The sequence below is a fragment of the Hypanus sabinus genome, chromosome 2 (assembly GCF_030144855.1).
Source record: "Hypanus sabinus isolate sHypSab1 chromosome 2, sHypSab1.hap1, whole genome shotgun sequence".
Lineage (NCBI taxonomy): Eukaryota > Metazoa > Chordata > Chondrichthyes > Myliobatiformes > Dasyatidae > Hypanus > Hypanus sabinus.
The window spans coordinates 97,816,922-97,834,517 of NC_082707.1; the positions used below are offsets into that span (position 1 = coordinate 97,816,922).

The following is a 17,596-nucleotide window of genomic DNA, read 5'->3' on the forward strand; positions in this document are numbered from 1 at the left end:
CCATCCCTTATTTATTATTCCCCCCTTCTCTCTCTGCCCCTCTCACAATCACTCCTTGCCTGCTCATTTCAGATCTCTCCCTCCCCGTCTCAAATCTTTTACTATCTCTTCTTTCAGTTAGTCCTGACAAAGGGTCTCGGCCCGAAACGTCAACTCTACTTCTTCCTATAGATGCTGCCTGGCCTGCTGCGTTCCACCAGCATTTTGTGTGTGTTCTTGACAGTGGGGGCCTGATTCACTATTAAACTATCGTGCAAGAAGTCATAGTTGCAAAATCTAGCCGGATTTTGTCCAAAGTTCAAAGTACATTTATTATCAAAGTATGTATATGTTGTACAACCTCTCCTAACAGGCAGCCACAAAACAAAGAATCCCGAAAGAACCCCTAAAAAAGATCAAACACCCAATGGTGCAGAGAATAAAAAAATAAATTATGCAAACAACAGAAGTAAGCAAAAGGCATTTAGAACAGAAGAGAGGCCACAGACACAAAGCCCAGAGCAGGCCACAGCCTCAACATCTATTCAACACAGAGCTGAGTAAACACTACAGGGCAGCGAGCTGAACTGGCCAAACCCTCGCCTCAGGTCCCAACACCCTGAAATTTCAATCTGGTCCAGCGCTTAAATATTGGGTCATTCCTTGCTCTAGGACCCAGGCCTAGTCACTTCTATACTTTTTTGGGCCTGGACACTGGCGCCACATTGCCGCCTGTACCCGACCTTTCCAAATCAGCCTGGTACTTTGACCCATCAAACTTCAGGTCTATCCTCGCTCTCAGTTTTAGGTGGACAGGAGTCTTACAGCTCGGTACCCCATACCAGGGAGGGCTGCTTTACTATCTGTGCTCTCGGGTTTTCTCTTGAAATAGGTTAAGTTAAACAGGCTCTCCAACAGGAAGTGGGAGAGATAACTAACACAAAGTACACTGCAGATGCTGTGGTCAAATCTACATGTACAAACAAGCAGGTTGGGCAGCATTCGTTGAAATGAGCAGTCAACGTTTCGGGCCGAGACCCTTCGTCAGGACTCAGTGAGAGAGATAACTATATGGTTTTTAAGTGTGTGGACTGAAGCGCAATGTTCAGATCAGTAATGATCTGTGGCTTGCTTCTGCATTGGTGCACCAGAAAAATGTTCCCTTCTTTTCCACTCAGTAGCTGCCAATATTTTCACGACTGCATCAGTGTCCCTGGGTGGATTTAAGATTGTTGGGACTTGTAAGGAATTTTCTTGGAAACAGTCTGTAGAGAACTGGGTGTGTCTGTACTGGTTGGGGATTGCAGGAAGTCTGTCAGTATTTACAGGGGGGTGCCACTCAGTCAGAGATGGCAACAGTTTTCTCCAAGTTAACAGACAGGTAGTAGGTGCGCCACAATGAGGTCCATTGTGTAACACAACTTAGAGCAACAGCACGGCCTCACTGAACCCGTAATCCTGTAACTGCAGGTTTTGACTGAACTATTGAAAATAATGTGTGGGTTGTTGATGCACGTGACACATTTCACTGCATTTTCCAATGCACAGGTAATAAATAAAGTTCATCTTTGAAACTCTGCAATAGTCAGCGGCTTCCACCATGATTTTCCTTGGTACTGTGTCACATCTTCTGGCTTCATATATAGATTTTCCAAGATTAGGACATCGTTCCATGCCTGAGAGATGTTCAACCCAAACAGATCAAGTCAGAAATGTAACCATCCAGCAAACTGATTAAACATAAGCCAATCAAGGGAAACGTTTTTAAACCAGGGTTTTAACTCAGTCGTTTAGATTTCTCTGCAAGATACAATGATATTGCCCGGACAGAAGGTGCCTGGAGCACCCACACCACCCCGCCCCCCAAAAGCAAATCTGTCCTACTGGTCTCCCAAATGCTTATTTATATGTATGGGCTGTGTGTAGGTCAGGCAATCTTAAGGACCAGTCTGATGTCCTTATCTGTGGTTCTAGAGTTAAGCATTAGTGGTGAAATGGAAATTAATGTCAATCAGATGTTGCTTTTTGTTTCAATTTCTCTCCTAATTCTCTGCCTGGTTCTGTGCATTCACCTCTGTTTATTATTATGGTTCTATTTTAATGAATGTTACACTGTACGATTATGATTAAAGGTATGGGTAGCCCTTCTATTGACTCTGGCTCTTATGTAGCGTGTACCTGTATCTTTTCTCTGCAGGTATAACCTGGGGGAAGGTGGTGGCCCTGTATGCTGTAGCTGGTGGATTAGCCATTGACTGTGTGAAGCAAGGACAGCATGCAATGGTGCACACTATTGTTGATTGCTTGGGAGAGTTTGTCCGGAAAACACTGGTGACGTGGCTGAGGAGACGGGGTGGATGGGTAAGGCACCGTCTTTTCAGCAAACCTCAATATTTGTAGTTGCAGTGCTCTACTTATCAAATGAGTGTCCATGGTAGTGGTTAAACTACAAGCATAATAATTCAAGGCCAGCACTGGCAGTCTAGAATTCAAGTTCAAACCCTGTGGTGGCAACCGTAACATTTAAGATGAAGTAATGTCATCTTAAATGAAGTAATATGCAAAATAAATTAAATATAATCCTAGTAACAGGAACTATGTGAAAACCTTTGTTCCCTAACACATATTGGTCTGTTTGTGTCTCCAGTCCCAGGATTATTTGATTGAATCAAATGCTCTCTCAAATGGCTCAGTATTCAGTTGCTTCATAACCAAAGGAGGCTCATTATTCCCTTCACAGTGTTAGTTAGGGATGGACAATAAATTCTGCCTTGCCAGTGGTGCCATCTCCTGAAACAATGGATAAGAGGTTTACATTAAAATATTCCAAGCAACTGCATGGCTTGTTTGGGTGTCTAAGCCTTCAGATCAGGAACAGAATGCTGGAAACAGCAGCTCAAACAGCACCTGAGAACAGAAAACCTGAATTATCGTTTCAGGTTAATAGGTCAAGACCTTTCGTCAAAAGTAACAGCGTTTTTAAACATGAAACACACTTTCTCTTTCCATGGATGTCGCTTGACCTGCAAAACATTTCCAACATTTCCTGCTCTTATTTCAGATTTCCAACATCTGCTGTTTTGATTTTCCACCAGACCAAGGTCCCAGATTGAACACTAATTGGTGCTCATCACAAGTCAGTAAAGAGAGAGTTACAGACCAGATGAATAAGACATAGGAACAGAATGAGGCCATTTGGCCCATCAAGTCTTCTTCACCATTTCATTATTTCCATTTCCCTCTCAGCCCCTCTCTCCTACCTTCTAATTTCCTCCATTTCTGCATAAATGACTTAAAATATGACCAGGTATTCACACGTCCTAAAACTAGATAAAAAGAACTCAATTAAATCAATAACACAAAAGACATTTTACTTGTTCATTTGTTTATTGAGAAAAATGATCCAATATTACATGTATTTGTTGAAAAAGTATGTGAGCCTCTGGGGTAATGACTTTTACAAAAGCTATTTGGCATCAGGTGTTCCAATCAATATGAGATGTGAGGTGTGGGTTGTAAAGGAGCCCTGCCCTATAAAAAGGCACATAAAGTCAGATTACTGACAGAACCTGCTCTTCTCAAGAAAGATATGTATATGTGCATTATGCTTCAATCAAAACAACTTACAGAGGGCTTTGGAAGAAAGAATCGTAGAGATGCATGAAGCTGGAAAAGGTTACAAGATCATTTCTAAAGATCTGAGTGTTCATCAGTCCACAGTAAAATCGTCTACAAATGGAGGAAAATCATTACTCTCCCTGAGTGGACATCCTACAAAGATCACACCATGAGCTCAATGTGCAATGTTGAAGGAGGTGAAAAGAGCCCAAGGGTAACAGCAAAAGATCTGCAGAAATTGCTAGAACTTGCTAAAGTCTCTGTTCATGTGTTCACTCTAAGAAAAGCTCTGAACAAGAATGGTGTTCATGGAAGGACATCATGGAGGAAACAACTGCTCTTCAAAAAAAAACATTGCTGAACGTCTCAAGATTGTAAAAGATACCTGGATGTTCTACAATGCTTCTAGGACAATGTCCTGTGGACAGCTGAAAGAAAAGTTGAACTTTTTGGCAGAAATGCACATTGCTATGGTTGGAGGGAAAAGGGCAGTGCACACCAACACCAAAACCTCATCCTAACCGTGAAGCAGGGTGGAAGGAGCATCATGGTTTGGGGCTGCTTTGCTGCCTCAGGGCCTGGACAGTTTCCAATCATCGAGGGACCAATGAATTCAAAATCGTATCAAGATGTTTCACAAGAGAATGTCAGGGTAGCAGGCCGTCACCTGAAGCTTAATATAAGTTGGATAATGCAACAAGGAAATGATCTGAAAGACGAGTAAATGAACAACAGAGTGGTTTAAAAAGAAAGTCTGTGTTTTGGAATGGCTGAGTCAAAGTCCTGACCTTAATCCAATAGAAATGTTGTGGAAGGACCTGAAGCAAGCATTCCTGCAAGGAAGCTCACCAACATACCAGAGTTGAAGCAGATTTGTAAGAAAGAATGGCCTAAAATTCCTCTAAGTCGATGTGCAGGACTCATCAGTTACCAGAAATGTTTGGTTGAAGTTATTGCTGTAGAAGGGGGTCACACCAATTACCAAAAGCAAAGGTTCACATACCCTTGCCAACAAATACATGTAATATTGGATCATTTTTCTCAATAAATAAAGTATATGTTTTTGCGTTATTTATTTAATTGGGTTTTCTTTATCTAGTTTTAGGACATGTGAAGGTCTGATCACATTTTAAGTTATATTTATGCAGAAATAGAGAAAATTTGACAGGGTTCATAAAATTTGGATGATTATACAACATCCAATCCTGAATAGCTGACCCTCTAGTGGACTCATTCACAAGCTGATTGCAACAACCTGATTTTCCCAATATTCCTGCATATTGAAGTCCCCTGACTATCATAACAATGTCAATATGACATGCCTTTTCTATCTCCCTATTGTAATTTGTAGCCCACATCCTGACTGCTGTTTGGAGGCCTGTTTATAACTCATCAGGGTCTTTTTACAGTTACAGTTCCTTCACTTTATCCACAAGGATTCTACATCCTCCAATCCTGTGTCACCTCTTTCCAAAGATTGGATTTCATTTTTTACTTACCAACCTCTGCCTATCTGCCTGTCCTTTTGATACTGTATCCTTGGATGTTAAGCTCCCAATTATAATCTTTCAGCTATGACTCAGTGACGTCCATAATGTCATACCTGTCAACCTCTAACTGCACTACAAAATCATTTACTTCATTCCCCTTTTTGATTTTGTCCCTTTTACATACCAGATTATCCCAGTTTTGCCTGATCTGCTCGTCCTTCCTGACAGTCTTACTACACACTGCCTCAGCTTATAAACCAACAGCCCTGTCGTCAGCCCCATCACTCCAGTTCCCACCCCCCTGCCAAATTAGTTTAAACCCTCCCTGCAAGGATCAAGTTAAGTCAAGTCACTTTTATTGTCATTTCGACCATAACTGCTGGTACAGTACATAGTAAAAATGAGACAATGTTTTTCAGGACCATAGTGTTACATGACACAGTACAAAAACTAGACTGAACTACATAAAAAAATAACACAGAGAAAGCTACACAGGACTGCGTAAAGTGCACAAAAACAGTGCAGGCATTACAATAAATAATAAATAGGACAATAAGGTGTCAGTCCAGGCTCTGGGTATTGAGGAGTCTGATAGCTTGGGGGAAGAAACTGTTATATAGTCTGGTCGTGAGAGCCCAAATGCTTCGAAGCCTTTTCCCAGACGGCAGGAGGGAGAAGAGATTGTATGAGGGGTGCATGGGGTCCTTCATAATGCTGTTTCTTTGGGGGTGCAATGTGTAGTGTAAATGTCCATGATGGCGGGAAGAGAGACCCCAATGGTCTTCTCAGCTGACCTCACTAACCGCTGCAGGGTCTTGCGATCCAAGATGGTGCAATTTCCAAACCAGGCAGTGATGCAGCTGCTCAGGACGCTCTCAATACAACCCCTGTTGAATGTGATGAGGATGGGGGGGGGGCGGGGGGGGGGAAATGGACTTTCCTCAGCCTTCGCAGAAAGTTGAGACGCTGCTGGGCTTTCTTTGCTATGGAGCTGCTGTTGAGGGACCAGGTGAGATTTGGAACCCTCGGGTTCAGGTGTAACCTGTCACTTTTGTATAGGTCAAACCTTCCCCAGAAGAGATCCCAATGAGACAGAAATCTGAAACCCTGTCCCTTGCACCAGTTTCTCAGCCACGCATTCATCTGCCAAATCATCCTATTCTTACCCTCAGTAGTACGTAGCACAGGCAGCAATCCAGAGACTGCTACCCTGGAGGTCCTGCTTTTCAGCTTTCTACCTAGCTCCCTAAATTCTCCCTTCAGGACTCCTTGCTTTTCCTACCCATGTCATTGGTGCCAATATGTACCAAGATGTGGATGCTCACCCTTCCCCTGTAGAATGTCATGGATCCGATCTGAGTGTCCCTGACCCTGGCACCTGGGAGGCAACATTCCATCTGGTGTGTCTGCTACATCAACAGAATCTCAGTCTACTCCTCTAACTATGGAATTCCCCCATCACTATTGCAGTCCTCCTCTCCCTCATTCCCTTCTGAGTCACAGTGCCATACTTAGTGCCAGAGACCCAGTTGCTGAGGCTCCCTCTAGGTAGGTCATCTCCAAACCAGTACACTTATTATTGAGAGTAATGGCCACAGGGGTATTCTGTACTGGTATCCCCTTGTTCCCTTGACAGTCACCCAAGGCATAAAAGACCCCGACACCCAAAGGAGAATTGGGTTAAAAATGAGCAAAATGGGAGAATGCAAAAAGCAATGGGTGACTGGAGGACAGTGAGCAATGAGCACCTACTGTGCTCAGTAGTACTACTCATGTCGATCTTTGTGATCTGCATCAGTGATTTATACCTGATTAAGAAGTTTGGTGGTAACAATAAACTTGGCAGTGAGAGATACAGTAATGAGGAGGGAAGTTACAGGTTACAGAGTTCAGAATGTACTGGTTATGTTGGGACAATGCATTTAGGGAGGGCATCCAAGGCAGGGATCAGAGAATGGTAAGTTACAGGAAAGTGCAGATGAACCAGTGATGGCTGATAATGACATCATTGTTAAGGTGTAGAATAACAGGGAGATTTTGGAGTTATGTTCACACACCTAAGAGATAGTAACACAGAAAGTCCATGAAACACTTGATCATATTTATTTTACAAACAAGAGAAAATCTACAGATGCTGGAAATCTAAGCAACACACACAAAATGCTGGAGGAACCCAGGCAGCATCTGTGGAAAAAAGTACAGTCGATATTCCAGGCTGAGAGCCTTGGCAGGACTCACATTTATTTTCTGGTTTTTAGCTAATGCTCAAATATTATTTTGGTGCATCTTCCCTTTGGGCATGTTTTGTAAGCTTGGAACTGATGAAGGGTCTCGGTGCAAAACGTAGATGCTGCCTGGCCTGCTGAGTTCCTCCAGCATTTTGTGTGTGTTGCTTCGATTTCTAGCATCTGCAGATCTTCTCCTGTTTGAAAAATGCCTTGGGCAAGTTTTTATTGTAAACTCAGACTTAAAAACTAGAGCTCTGCACATTCTCATGTGCACTTTCTAGAATAGTCATCCCTAACATTCTATATTTATTTCAAATTGCATTGGAATCTGCTGTTAAAGCAAAATACTGCATTTTACCTCAAGTGTAAATAACAGGAGAGAATAAAACATTTTCCAAACTAATTTAGTAGCTTTGATCTAAACTCTGGCCCGAGTCAAGTGGTGTTGACTAATTTTCCTCTGTTCTGATCCAGATTGATATTACAAAGATTGTGGTCAACAATGATCCCAGTATTCATGATCATTGGCTCGTCTCTGCCATCTGTACCTGTGGACGTTTCCTCAAAGCCATCTTCTTCTTCTTACTGCGAGAGCGATGACTCCAGCTGAAAGATGTGGTCAAAGTTAACTTGCTTTATTTAACGCAATACTAAACACTGCACAGCTGAACTCACAGCCTTGACTGAAAGGAATTTTTCTGAACTTGCTGGACCGGAATATGAATCATTTGAGTTATTAGACAAAGAGGGGAACACTGTCTTAAAAAAATGGTGCAGGGGAGGATGAGGTAGATCAAGAGATTCAGATTCCCATCCACAACAGCGGTCAAATGAAAACTCAGCATAGACTATACTGAATGAGGTAGAGTTTTAAAATGCTACCGTTACGGTGGTTTCATTGTAGAGTCTACAGATTGGCTGCATAGGAGTGAATTTGCTGGTGTTACAGAAATCCAACCTGAAGCCAGTCTAAAATTCAAGACGGAGCTAGAGTCCTGATTAGCAAACAGTCGACAGAATTCTGGGAAGACTCTTTTACTTTTTACTCTGTTCTTATTGTGATGAGTTTTGCAGTGTTATAGGGGGAAGAAAAGTAATTCTACTATTTTACTGTTCACAGATACATTGTTATTAGCTACACTCTGTGTATAGTTTATTTTTTTTCATGCAAAGATTTATCTATGCTGATGTCTGCAGTGTAGTTTCTTTCCAGCACAAGATGTCTCAATTTCAGGGACTACTGTTTTTGTTCTTGATTGCTTTCTGCTTTATAAAGTTATTTCCTAAAAATCCCAAAGGAGTTAACTGGGACACATCAGGTCCAGTATGTTTTGGCCCAATTAATTGGCTGCCCCAAACAGACAAATTTCAATGGAAATAGTTAAAAAGGGATGAAAAAGACAAACTGAGGAACAAATTATGTATTTAAATAAACTACAGACAAATTAGAACATTACCAATACAACAGCAGTACTGTAAAATTGTGTATTAGTTCCTAATACTTATTGGTGGAGGAATCCATCACCTTCGTGCTTTGACTGTAAATGAATAAAATCAGCACAGACACCTAGTGCAGATAATGGACTGTCTATACAAACTTGTTGACAATTGCATCCTCCAAATCTTCATTTTCAACGTAACATTCAAGATGATTATCATACCTTCAAATTATTTGTAGTTTCTAATTTGTTGAAATAGTGAAATCACTTTTTGCCTCCTGACCTTTTCTGGCATCTCCAAACCTGAATGCTTGAAACTGCAGCGAGCAAGGCAGTCTGAATCATCTTGCTGTTCATTTCTTGCCAACTCTCAGTGACAAAAAAAAACACTGCTTTTTCAACACCAATAAATGCAACCGACGCTGTTTTAAAATTGCTCGCATGAAGCACGGTGTTGTGTCAAAAGGTCACACAATTGCACGCTACTGGTGCCAGTCAGAAACTGTTCGGCAACTGTCTCCTGCCTCAATTAGGCGGCAGTGTCCCAAATAAACGAAGGGTGTCCCAGCTATTTTCTTGATTAATTTTTGATCTTTAAGAATTGTCTCAAATTAATAGCTGTCCTGATTAACCAATGGCCAATTAACCAGAATCCACTGTATATGCCACCATATACAACCCTGAGATTCATTTGCATGTGAGCATTCACAGTAAGTACTGGAAACACAGTAGAATCAATGAAAGACTGCCCGTGACAGGACAGACAAACAACCAATGTGCACAGGACAACAAACTCTGCAAGTACAGAAAGAAAATAATAAGCAAGCAAATAAATATGGAGAACACAACATTCAGGTGTAGGCTGACAACTGGAAAACAACGTATGCCTCACAAGTAGCTTCAACAGGAGAGAGTTTAGGCACTTACCCTTGTAATTCAATGACATTACCATCACGTTCCCCTATCATCACTTTCGTAATCATATTTGTCCAGAAACTCCACTGAACCTGACAGAAGTGGTTGAGTATCACTTGTCAAGTGAAACCTCAAAACCTTCCCATCATTCATAAGACTCTTTGTTCATAGAACTCAGAGTTAATCAGCATGGAAACAGGTCTTTTGGCCACCTGCACCATGCCAGCCAAGATGCCCCATCCTAGATAGTTCCATTTGCCAGCATGTGGCCCATAACCTTCTAAACCTTTCCACCTGTCATTAGAAAGTTGTTATTGTACCTGCTTCCCCCGGTAGCTCACTTCACATACCTTATGTAAAAATTAGTCAAGTTCTATGAAATCTCTCCCCTCTCACCTTAAACCTATGCCCTGTCGTTCTTGATTCCCCAATATTGGGGAAAAGACTCCATCTATGCCTCTCAACATTTTATACAACCTCTCCCTATTACTCAGTCTCTTCAAGTGCTGGCAACATCATTGTAAATCTAATCCTCATTTCTATAGCAGAGTGACCAGAACTGAACACAATATTCCAAGTGCAGTTTTCCTGTACAACCACGGCATGACTTTCTCACTTTTACACTCAATGCTCAGACTTATGAAGGCCACTATGTCAAATACTTCTTCACCACCTGCCCTGTCTGCCTATGACTCCACTTTCAGGGAACCATGTACTTGTACTCTCAGGTACCCCTTTTCTACAAAGCTCTCCAAGACCCTAGTCCTTCCTGGATTTGATTTTCCATATACTGCAAATTCAAATTAAAACTCCCATTTGCTATTCCTCAGCTGATCAAGATCACTCTGTAATTGTCCATTGTCTACTCCATCACCTATTTTAGTATCATCTGCAAACTTGCAGTACATTAACCAAGCAATGGGCCAGCAGCAACTCAAGGCATACCACTAGTCATGGGCCTCCAGTCTGAGAAGCAACATTCTCTGCTTTCTACCATCAAGCCACTTGTGTCCAGTTTGCCAGCTCTCCCTGGATCCCATGTAATCTAACCTTTCAGAGCAGCCTCTTCAAATGCCTTACTGAATCAATAAACTCCATTGTTTGTAACAGAGGTTCTCCCATGCATGGAGCCATGCTGACTACCCCGAATCAACCCCGTCTATCCAGAAGCAGGTAAATCTTATCCCTCAGAATCCTCTCCAGTAACTTTCCAAGTCAAGGGAGCACGATGGAATGCTAGCCCGATGACTGCAGTTCCCACAACACTGAAGAAGCTTAGCACCATAGTGGACAAAGTAGCTTGCTGGATTGGCACCCTTTCTACTACGGGTACATGTTGGTTGCAGTGTGTGCCATCTTACTCAAAAGAGTTTGACAGTACTGTACCTTCCAAACACATGACCACAATCATCACAACCAGGGACTGCACGGATATTGGAACACCAACCAAGTGCCTCCAAGTGGCGCACAACCCTGATGCTTTCAAAGTCACTGGCCTAAATCCCAAAACTCCTGCCCAATAGCACCGAGACCAAATTCATCAGAAAGACATCAACAGTTGAAGAAGCTGACTCTCCAACAATCATCTTGCCTGTGATGCCCACACCCCGAAAATGAAAGTGAAGGAACACACTTCCGGCAGCAACAGAGGACAGCTCTAACTGTACGTGGCGTGTATAGAAACACAATCAGGATTACATTATCAGTGCTTTCTTCAGGCTAAAACTCGTCAATTTTATTTACAAGTTATTGCACAGAAAAAAAGTGAGACAGTCCAGGCTATTGTTAGTACAAACACTCTTAAAACAATCAATGTCAAATCACTCACAGATCTAAAATATCGACAGAAGAATATATTTCCCATTAAATACATCTAGGTCGTGCTCAGAGTTAGTCATTTTTAGGTCAGTAGGGATGTTTTTGGGGACTGCGCAGGGAGGATGGGGTCAGATTAGGATTCAGGGAAGGGATGAGGAGGAGTTAGCGGTCAGGGGAAGGAACCAGTGTTTGGAGCTCGGGACAGAGCACTTCATGGTTAAGGCCAGAAATTCCAGTTGCCAGGTCAGAGCACCGACAACGGAGAACAGCACATCGTTGGTTCGCAGTCCGATCCAGCAGGAGGTTCATGTGATTGTGACTCTCTGGGTCAGTGAAAGCTGTGCTTGGAAATTCATGCAAGCACAGAAGTTGAGACCTGAAGGTTACAGTCCCATGATCAGTGAGTCCTGGGGTAGTCAGAGGCTCGAAAGGTCAAAGTCTTGTAATCGGCAAGTTCAAAAGTTGCAGCCCAAAGGTCAAAGCCCCATGATTGGCCAGTCTGGAGCTGAAAGATCAAATTCCCATTATTGGAGAATCATGGGGTAATTGGAGGCCCAAACTCTGCCAGTCTGGGCAAGCAGCTGGAGGTTTGGAAGCCCAATGTTTGTGAGCCTGAGAGGACTGGAGGCCTGGTGATGGCCTGTCCTGGAATTGGAGGGATGGCTGTGTGTGAAGGTAGGAATTGGAGGCCTGTTTCGGTGGGAAAGTAGGAATTGGGGGCCTGTTTGGGTGGGAAGGTAGGAATTGGGGGCCTGTTTGGATGGGAAGGTAGGAATTGGGGGCCTGTTTGGGTGGGAAGGTAGGAAGTGGGGGCCTGCTTGGGTGGGAAGGTAGGAATTGGGGGCCTGTTTGGGTGGGAAGGTGCGAATTGGCGGCCTGTTTGGCTGGGAAGGTGGGAATTGGGGGCATGTTTGGGTGGGAAGGTAGGAATTGGGGGCCTGTTTGGGTGGGAAGGTGGGAATTGGGGGCATGTTTGGGTGGGAAGGTAGGAATTCGGGGCCTGTTTGGGTGGGAAGGTGGGAATTGGCGGCCTGATTGGGTGGGAAGGAAGGAATTGGGGGCCAGTTTGGGTGGGAAGGTAGGAATTGGGGGCCTGTTTGGATGGGAAGGTAGGAATTGGGGGCCTGCTTGACTGGGGAGGTAGGAATTGGGGGTCTGCTTGGCTGGGGAGGTAGGAATTGGGGGCCTGTTTGGGTGGGAAGGTAGTAATTGGGGTCCTGTTTGGGTGGGAAGGTAGGAATTGGGGGCCAGTTTGGGTGGGAAGGTAGGGATTGGGGGCCTGTTTGGATGGGAAGGTAGGAATTGGGGGCCTGTTTGGGTGGGAAGGTAGGAATTGGGGGCCTGCTTGGGTGGGAAGGTAGGAATTGGGGGCCTGCTTGGGTGGGAAGGTGGGAATTGGGGTTCTGCTTGGGTGGGAAGGTGGGAATTGGGGGCCTGTTTGGGTGGGAAGGTGGGAATTGGGGGCCTGCTTGGGTGGGAAGGTGGGAAATGGGGGCCTGTTCGGATGGGAAGGTAGGAATTGGGGGCCTGTTTGGGTGGGACGGTAGGAATTGGGGGCCTGTTTGGGTGGGAAGGTAGGAATTGGGGGCCTGCTTGGGTGGGAAGGTAGGAATTGGGGGCCTGTTTGGATGGGAAGGTAGGAATTGGGGGCCTGTTTGGGTGGGAAGGTAGGAAGTGGGGGCCTGCTTGGGTGGGAAGGTAGGAATTGGGGGCCTGTTTGGGTGGGAAGGTGCGAATTGGCGGCCTGTTTGGCTGGGAAGGTGGGAATTGGGGGCATGTTTGGGTGGGAAGGTAGGAATTGGGGGCCTGTTTGGGTGGGAAAGTGGGAATTGGGGGCATGTTTGGGTGGGAAGGTAGGAATTCGGGGCCTGTTTGGGTGGGAAGGTGGGAATTGGCGGCCTGATTGGGTGGGAAGGAAGGAATTGGGGGCCAGTTTGGGTGGGAAGGTAGGAATTGGGGGCCTGTTTGGATGGGAAGGTAGGAATTGGGGGCCTGCTTGACTGGGGAGGTAGGAATTGGGGGTCTGCTTGGCTGGGGAGGTAGGAATTGGGGGCCTGTTTGGGTGGGAAGGTAGTAATTGGGGTCCTGTTTGGGTGGGAAGGTAGGAATTGGGGGCCAGTTTGGGTGGGAAGGTAGGGATTGGGGGCCTGTTTGGATGGGAAGGTAGGAATTGGGGGCCTGTTTGGGTGGGAAGGTAGGAATTGGGGGCCTGCTTGGGTGGGAAGGTAGGAATTGGGGGCCTGCTTGGGTGGGAAGGTGGGAATTGGGGTTCTGCTTGGGTGGGAAGGTGGGAATTGGGGGCCTGTTTGGGTGGGAAGGTGGGAATTGGGGGCCTGCTTGGGTGGGAAGGTGGGAAATGGGGGCCTGTTCGGATGGGAAGGTAGGAATTGGGGGCCTGTTTGGGTGGGACGGTAGGAATTGGGGGCCTGTTTGGGTGGGAAGGTAGGAATTGGGGGCCTGCTTGGGTGGGAAGGTGGGAATTGGGGGCCTGCTTGGGTGGGAATGTGGGAATTGGGGGCCTGCATGAGTGGGAAGGTGGGAATTGGGGGTCCACTTGGGTGGGAAGGTAGGAATTGGGGGTCCGCTTGGGTGGGAAGGTAGGAATTGGGGGCCTGTTTGGGTGGGAAGGAAGGAATTGGGGCCCTGTTTGGGTGGGAAGGTAGGAATTGGGGGTCCGCTTGGGTGGGAAGGTAGGAATTGGGGCCCTGTTTGGGGGGGAAGGTAGGAATTGGGGGCCTGTTTGGGTGGGAAGGTGGGAATTGGGGGCATGTTTGGGTGGGAAGGTAGGAATTCGGGGCCTGTTTGGGTGGGAAGTGGGAAGTGGCGGCCTGTTTGGGTGGGAAGGAAGGAATTGGGGGCCAGTTTGGGTGGGAAGGTAGGAATTGGCGGCCTGTTTGGATGGGAAGGTAGGAACTGGGGGCCTGTTTGGGTGGGAAGGTAGGAATTGGGGGCCTGTTTGGGTGGGAAAGTAGGAATTGGGGGCCTGTTTGGGTGGGAAGGTAGGAATTGGGGGCCTGCTTGGGTGGGAAGGTGGGAATTGGGGGCCTGCTTGGGTGGGAAGGTGGGAATTAGGGGCCTGCTTGGGTGGGAAGGTGGGAATTGGGGGCCTGCTTAGGGGGGAAGGTGGGAATTGAGGGCCTGCTTTTGTGGAAAGGTAAGAATTGGGGGCCTGTCTGGATGGGAAGGTAGGAATTGGGAGCCTGTTTGGGTGGGAAGGTAGTAACTGGGGGCCTGTTTGGATGGGAAGGTAGGAATTGGGGGCCTGTTTGTGTGGGAAGGTAGGAATTGGGGGCCTGTTTGGGTGGGAAGGTAGGAATTGGGGCCTGTTTGGGTGGGAAGGTGGGAATTGGGGGCCTGCTTGGGTGGGAAGGTGGGAATTGGGGTTCTGCTTGGGTGGGAAGGTGGGAATTGGGGGCCTGTTTGGGTGGGAAGGTGGGAATTGGGGGCCTGCTTGGGTGGGAAGGTGGGAAATGGGGGTCCGCTTGGGTGGGAAGGTGGGAATTGGGGGCCTGCTTGGGAGGGAAGGTGGGAATTGAGGGCCTGCTTGGGTGGAAAGGTAGGAATTGGGGGTCTGTTTGGATGGGAAGATAGGAATTGGGTGCTTGTTTGGGTGGGAAGGTGGGAATTGGGTGCCTGTTTGGATGGGAAGGTAGGAATTGGGGGCCTGTCTGGATGGGAAGGTAGGAATTGGGAGCCTGTTTGGGTGGGAAGGTAGTAACTGGGGGCCTGTTTGGGTGGGAAGGTAGGAATTGGGGGCCTGTTTGGGTGGGAAGGTAGGAATTGGGGGCTGTTTGGGTGGGAAGGTGGGAATTGGGGGCCTGCATGGGGGGAAAGGTGGGAATTGAGGGCCTGCTTGGGTGGAAAGGTAGGAATTGGGGGCCTGTTTGGGTGGGAAGGTGGGAATTGGGGGCCTGCTTGGGTGGGAAGGTGGGAATTGGGGGCCTGCTTGGGTGGGAAGGTGGGAATTAGGGGCCTGCTTTGGTGGGAAGGTGGGAATTGGGGGCCTGCTTGGGGGGGAAGGTGGGAATTGAGGGCCTGCTTGGGTGGAAATGTAGGAATTGGGGGCCTGTCTGGATGGGAAGGTAGGAATTGGGAGCCTGTTTGGGTGAGAAGGTAGTAACTGGGGGCCTGTTTGGGTGGGAAGGTAGGAATTGGGGGCCTGTTTGGGTGGGAAGGTAGGAATTGGGGGCCTGTTTGGGTGGGAAGGTGAGAATTGGGGGCCTGCTTGGGTGGGAAGGTGGGAATTGCGGGCCAGTTTGGGTGGGAAGGTGAGAATTGGGGGCCTGCTTGGGTGGGAAGGTGGGAATTGGGGGCCTGCTTGGGTGGGAAGATAGGAATTGGGGGCCTGTTTGGGTGGGAAGGTAGGAATTGGGGGCCTGTTTGGATGGGAAGGTAGGAATTGGGGGCCTGTTTGGGTGGGAAGGTGGGAATTGGGGGCCTGCTTGGGTGGGAAGGTGGGAATTGGGGGCCTGTCTGGATGGGAAGGTAGGAATTGGGAGCCTGTTTGGGTGGGAAGGTAGTAACTGGGGGCCTGTTTGGATGGGAAGGTAGGAATTGGGGGCCTTTTTGTGTGGGAAGGTAGGAATTGGGGGCCTGTTTGGGTGGGAAGGTAGGAATTGGGGCCTGTTTGGGTGGGAAGGTGGGAATTGGGGCCTGTTTGGGTGGGACGGTAGGAATTGGGGGCCTGTTTGGGTGGGAAGGTAGGAATTGGGGGCCTGTTTGGATGGGAAGGTAGGAATTTGGGGCCTGTTTGGATGGGAAGGTAGGAATTGGGGGCCTGTTTAGGTGGGAAGGTGGGAATTGGGGGCCTGCTTGGGTGGGAAGGTGGGAATTGGGGTTCTGCTTGGGTGGGAAGGTGGGAATTGGGGGCCTGTTTGGGTGGGAAGGTGGGAATTGGGGGCCTGCTTGGGTGGGAAGGTGGGAAATGGGGGCCTGTTCGGATGGGAAGGTAGGAATTGGGGGCCTGTTTGGGTGAGAAGGTAGGAATTGGGGGCCTGTTTGGGTGGGAAGGTAGGAATTGGGGGCCTGCTTGGGTGGGAAGGTGGGAATTGGGGGCCTGCTTGGGTGGGAATGTGGGAATTGGGGGCCTGCATGGGTGGGAAGGTGGGAATTGGGGGTCCACTTGGGTGGGAAGGTAGGAATTGGGGGTCCGCTTGGGTGGGAAGGTAGGAATTGGGGGCCTGTTTGGGTGGGAAGGTAGGAATTGGGGCCCTGTTTGGGTGGGAAGGTAGGAATTGGGGGTCCGCTTGGGTGGGAAGGTAGGAATTGGGGCCCTGTTTGGGGGGGAAGGTAGGAATTGGGGGCCTGTTTGGGTGGGAAGGTGGGAATTGGGGGCATGTTTGGGTGGGAAGGTAGGAATTCGGGGCCTGTTTGGGTGGGAAGTGGGAATTGGCGGCCTGTTTGGGTGGGAAGGAAGGAATTGGGGGCCAGTTTGGTGGGAAGGTAGGAATTGGCGGCCTGTTTGGATGGGAAGGTAGGAATTGGGGGCCTGTTTGGGTGGGAAAGTAGGAATTGGGGGCATGTTTGGGTGGGAAGGTAGGAATTGGGGGCCTGTTTGGGTGGGAAGGTAGGAATTGACGGCCTGTTTGGATGGTAAGGTAGGAACTGGGGGCCTGTTTGGATGGGAAGGTAGGAATTCGGGGCCTGTTTGGGTGGGAAAGTAGGAATTGGGGGCCTGTTTGGGTGGGAAGGTAGGAATTGGGGGCCTGTTTAGGTGGGAAGGTAGGAATTGACGGCCTGTTTGGATGGTAAGGTAGGAATTGGGGGCCTGTTTGGATGGGAAGGTAGGAATTGGGGGCCTGTTTGGGTGGGAAAGTAGGAATTGGGGGCCTGTTTGGGTGGGAAGGTAGGAATTGGGGGCCTGTTTAGGTGGGAAGGTAGGAATTGGGGGCCTGCTTGACTGGGGAGGTAGGAATTGGGGGTCTGCTTGGCTGGGGAGGTAGGAATTGGGGGCCTGTTTGGGTGGGTAGGTAGTAATTGGGGTCCTGATTGGGTGGGAAGGTAGGAATTGGGGGCCAGTTTGGGTGGGAAGGTAGGAATTGGGGGCCTGCTTGGGTGGGAAGGTAGGAATTGGGGGCCTGCTTGGGTGGGAAGGTGGGAATTGGGGTTC

General features: G+C 47.5%; 1 protein-coding gene across 2 annotated transcripts in view; it reads left to right on the forward strand.

The window, feature by feature from the left end:
* Positions 1–8,612, forward strand: part of boka (BCL2 family apoptosis regulator BOK a) — an 85,910-nt gene extending 77,298 nt beyond the window's left edge. For both annotated transcript variants that reach the window (XM_059951017.1, XM_059951022.1), the window contains exons 4-5: positions 2,177–2,340; positions 7,790–8,612. In XM_059951017.1, coding sequence (XP_059807000.1) covers positions 2,177–2,340; positions 7,790–7,915 — 290 coding nt within the window. In that variant the 3' untranslated portion in view covers positions 7,916–8,612. The remainder of the gene's footprint in view (positions 1–2,176; positions 2,341–7,789) is intronic.
* The last annotated feature ends 8,984 nt before the right edge of the window (positions 8,613–17,596 follow it).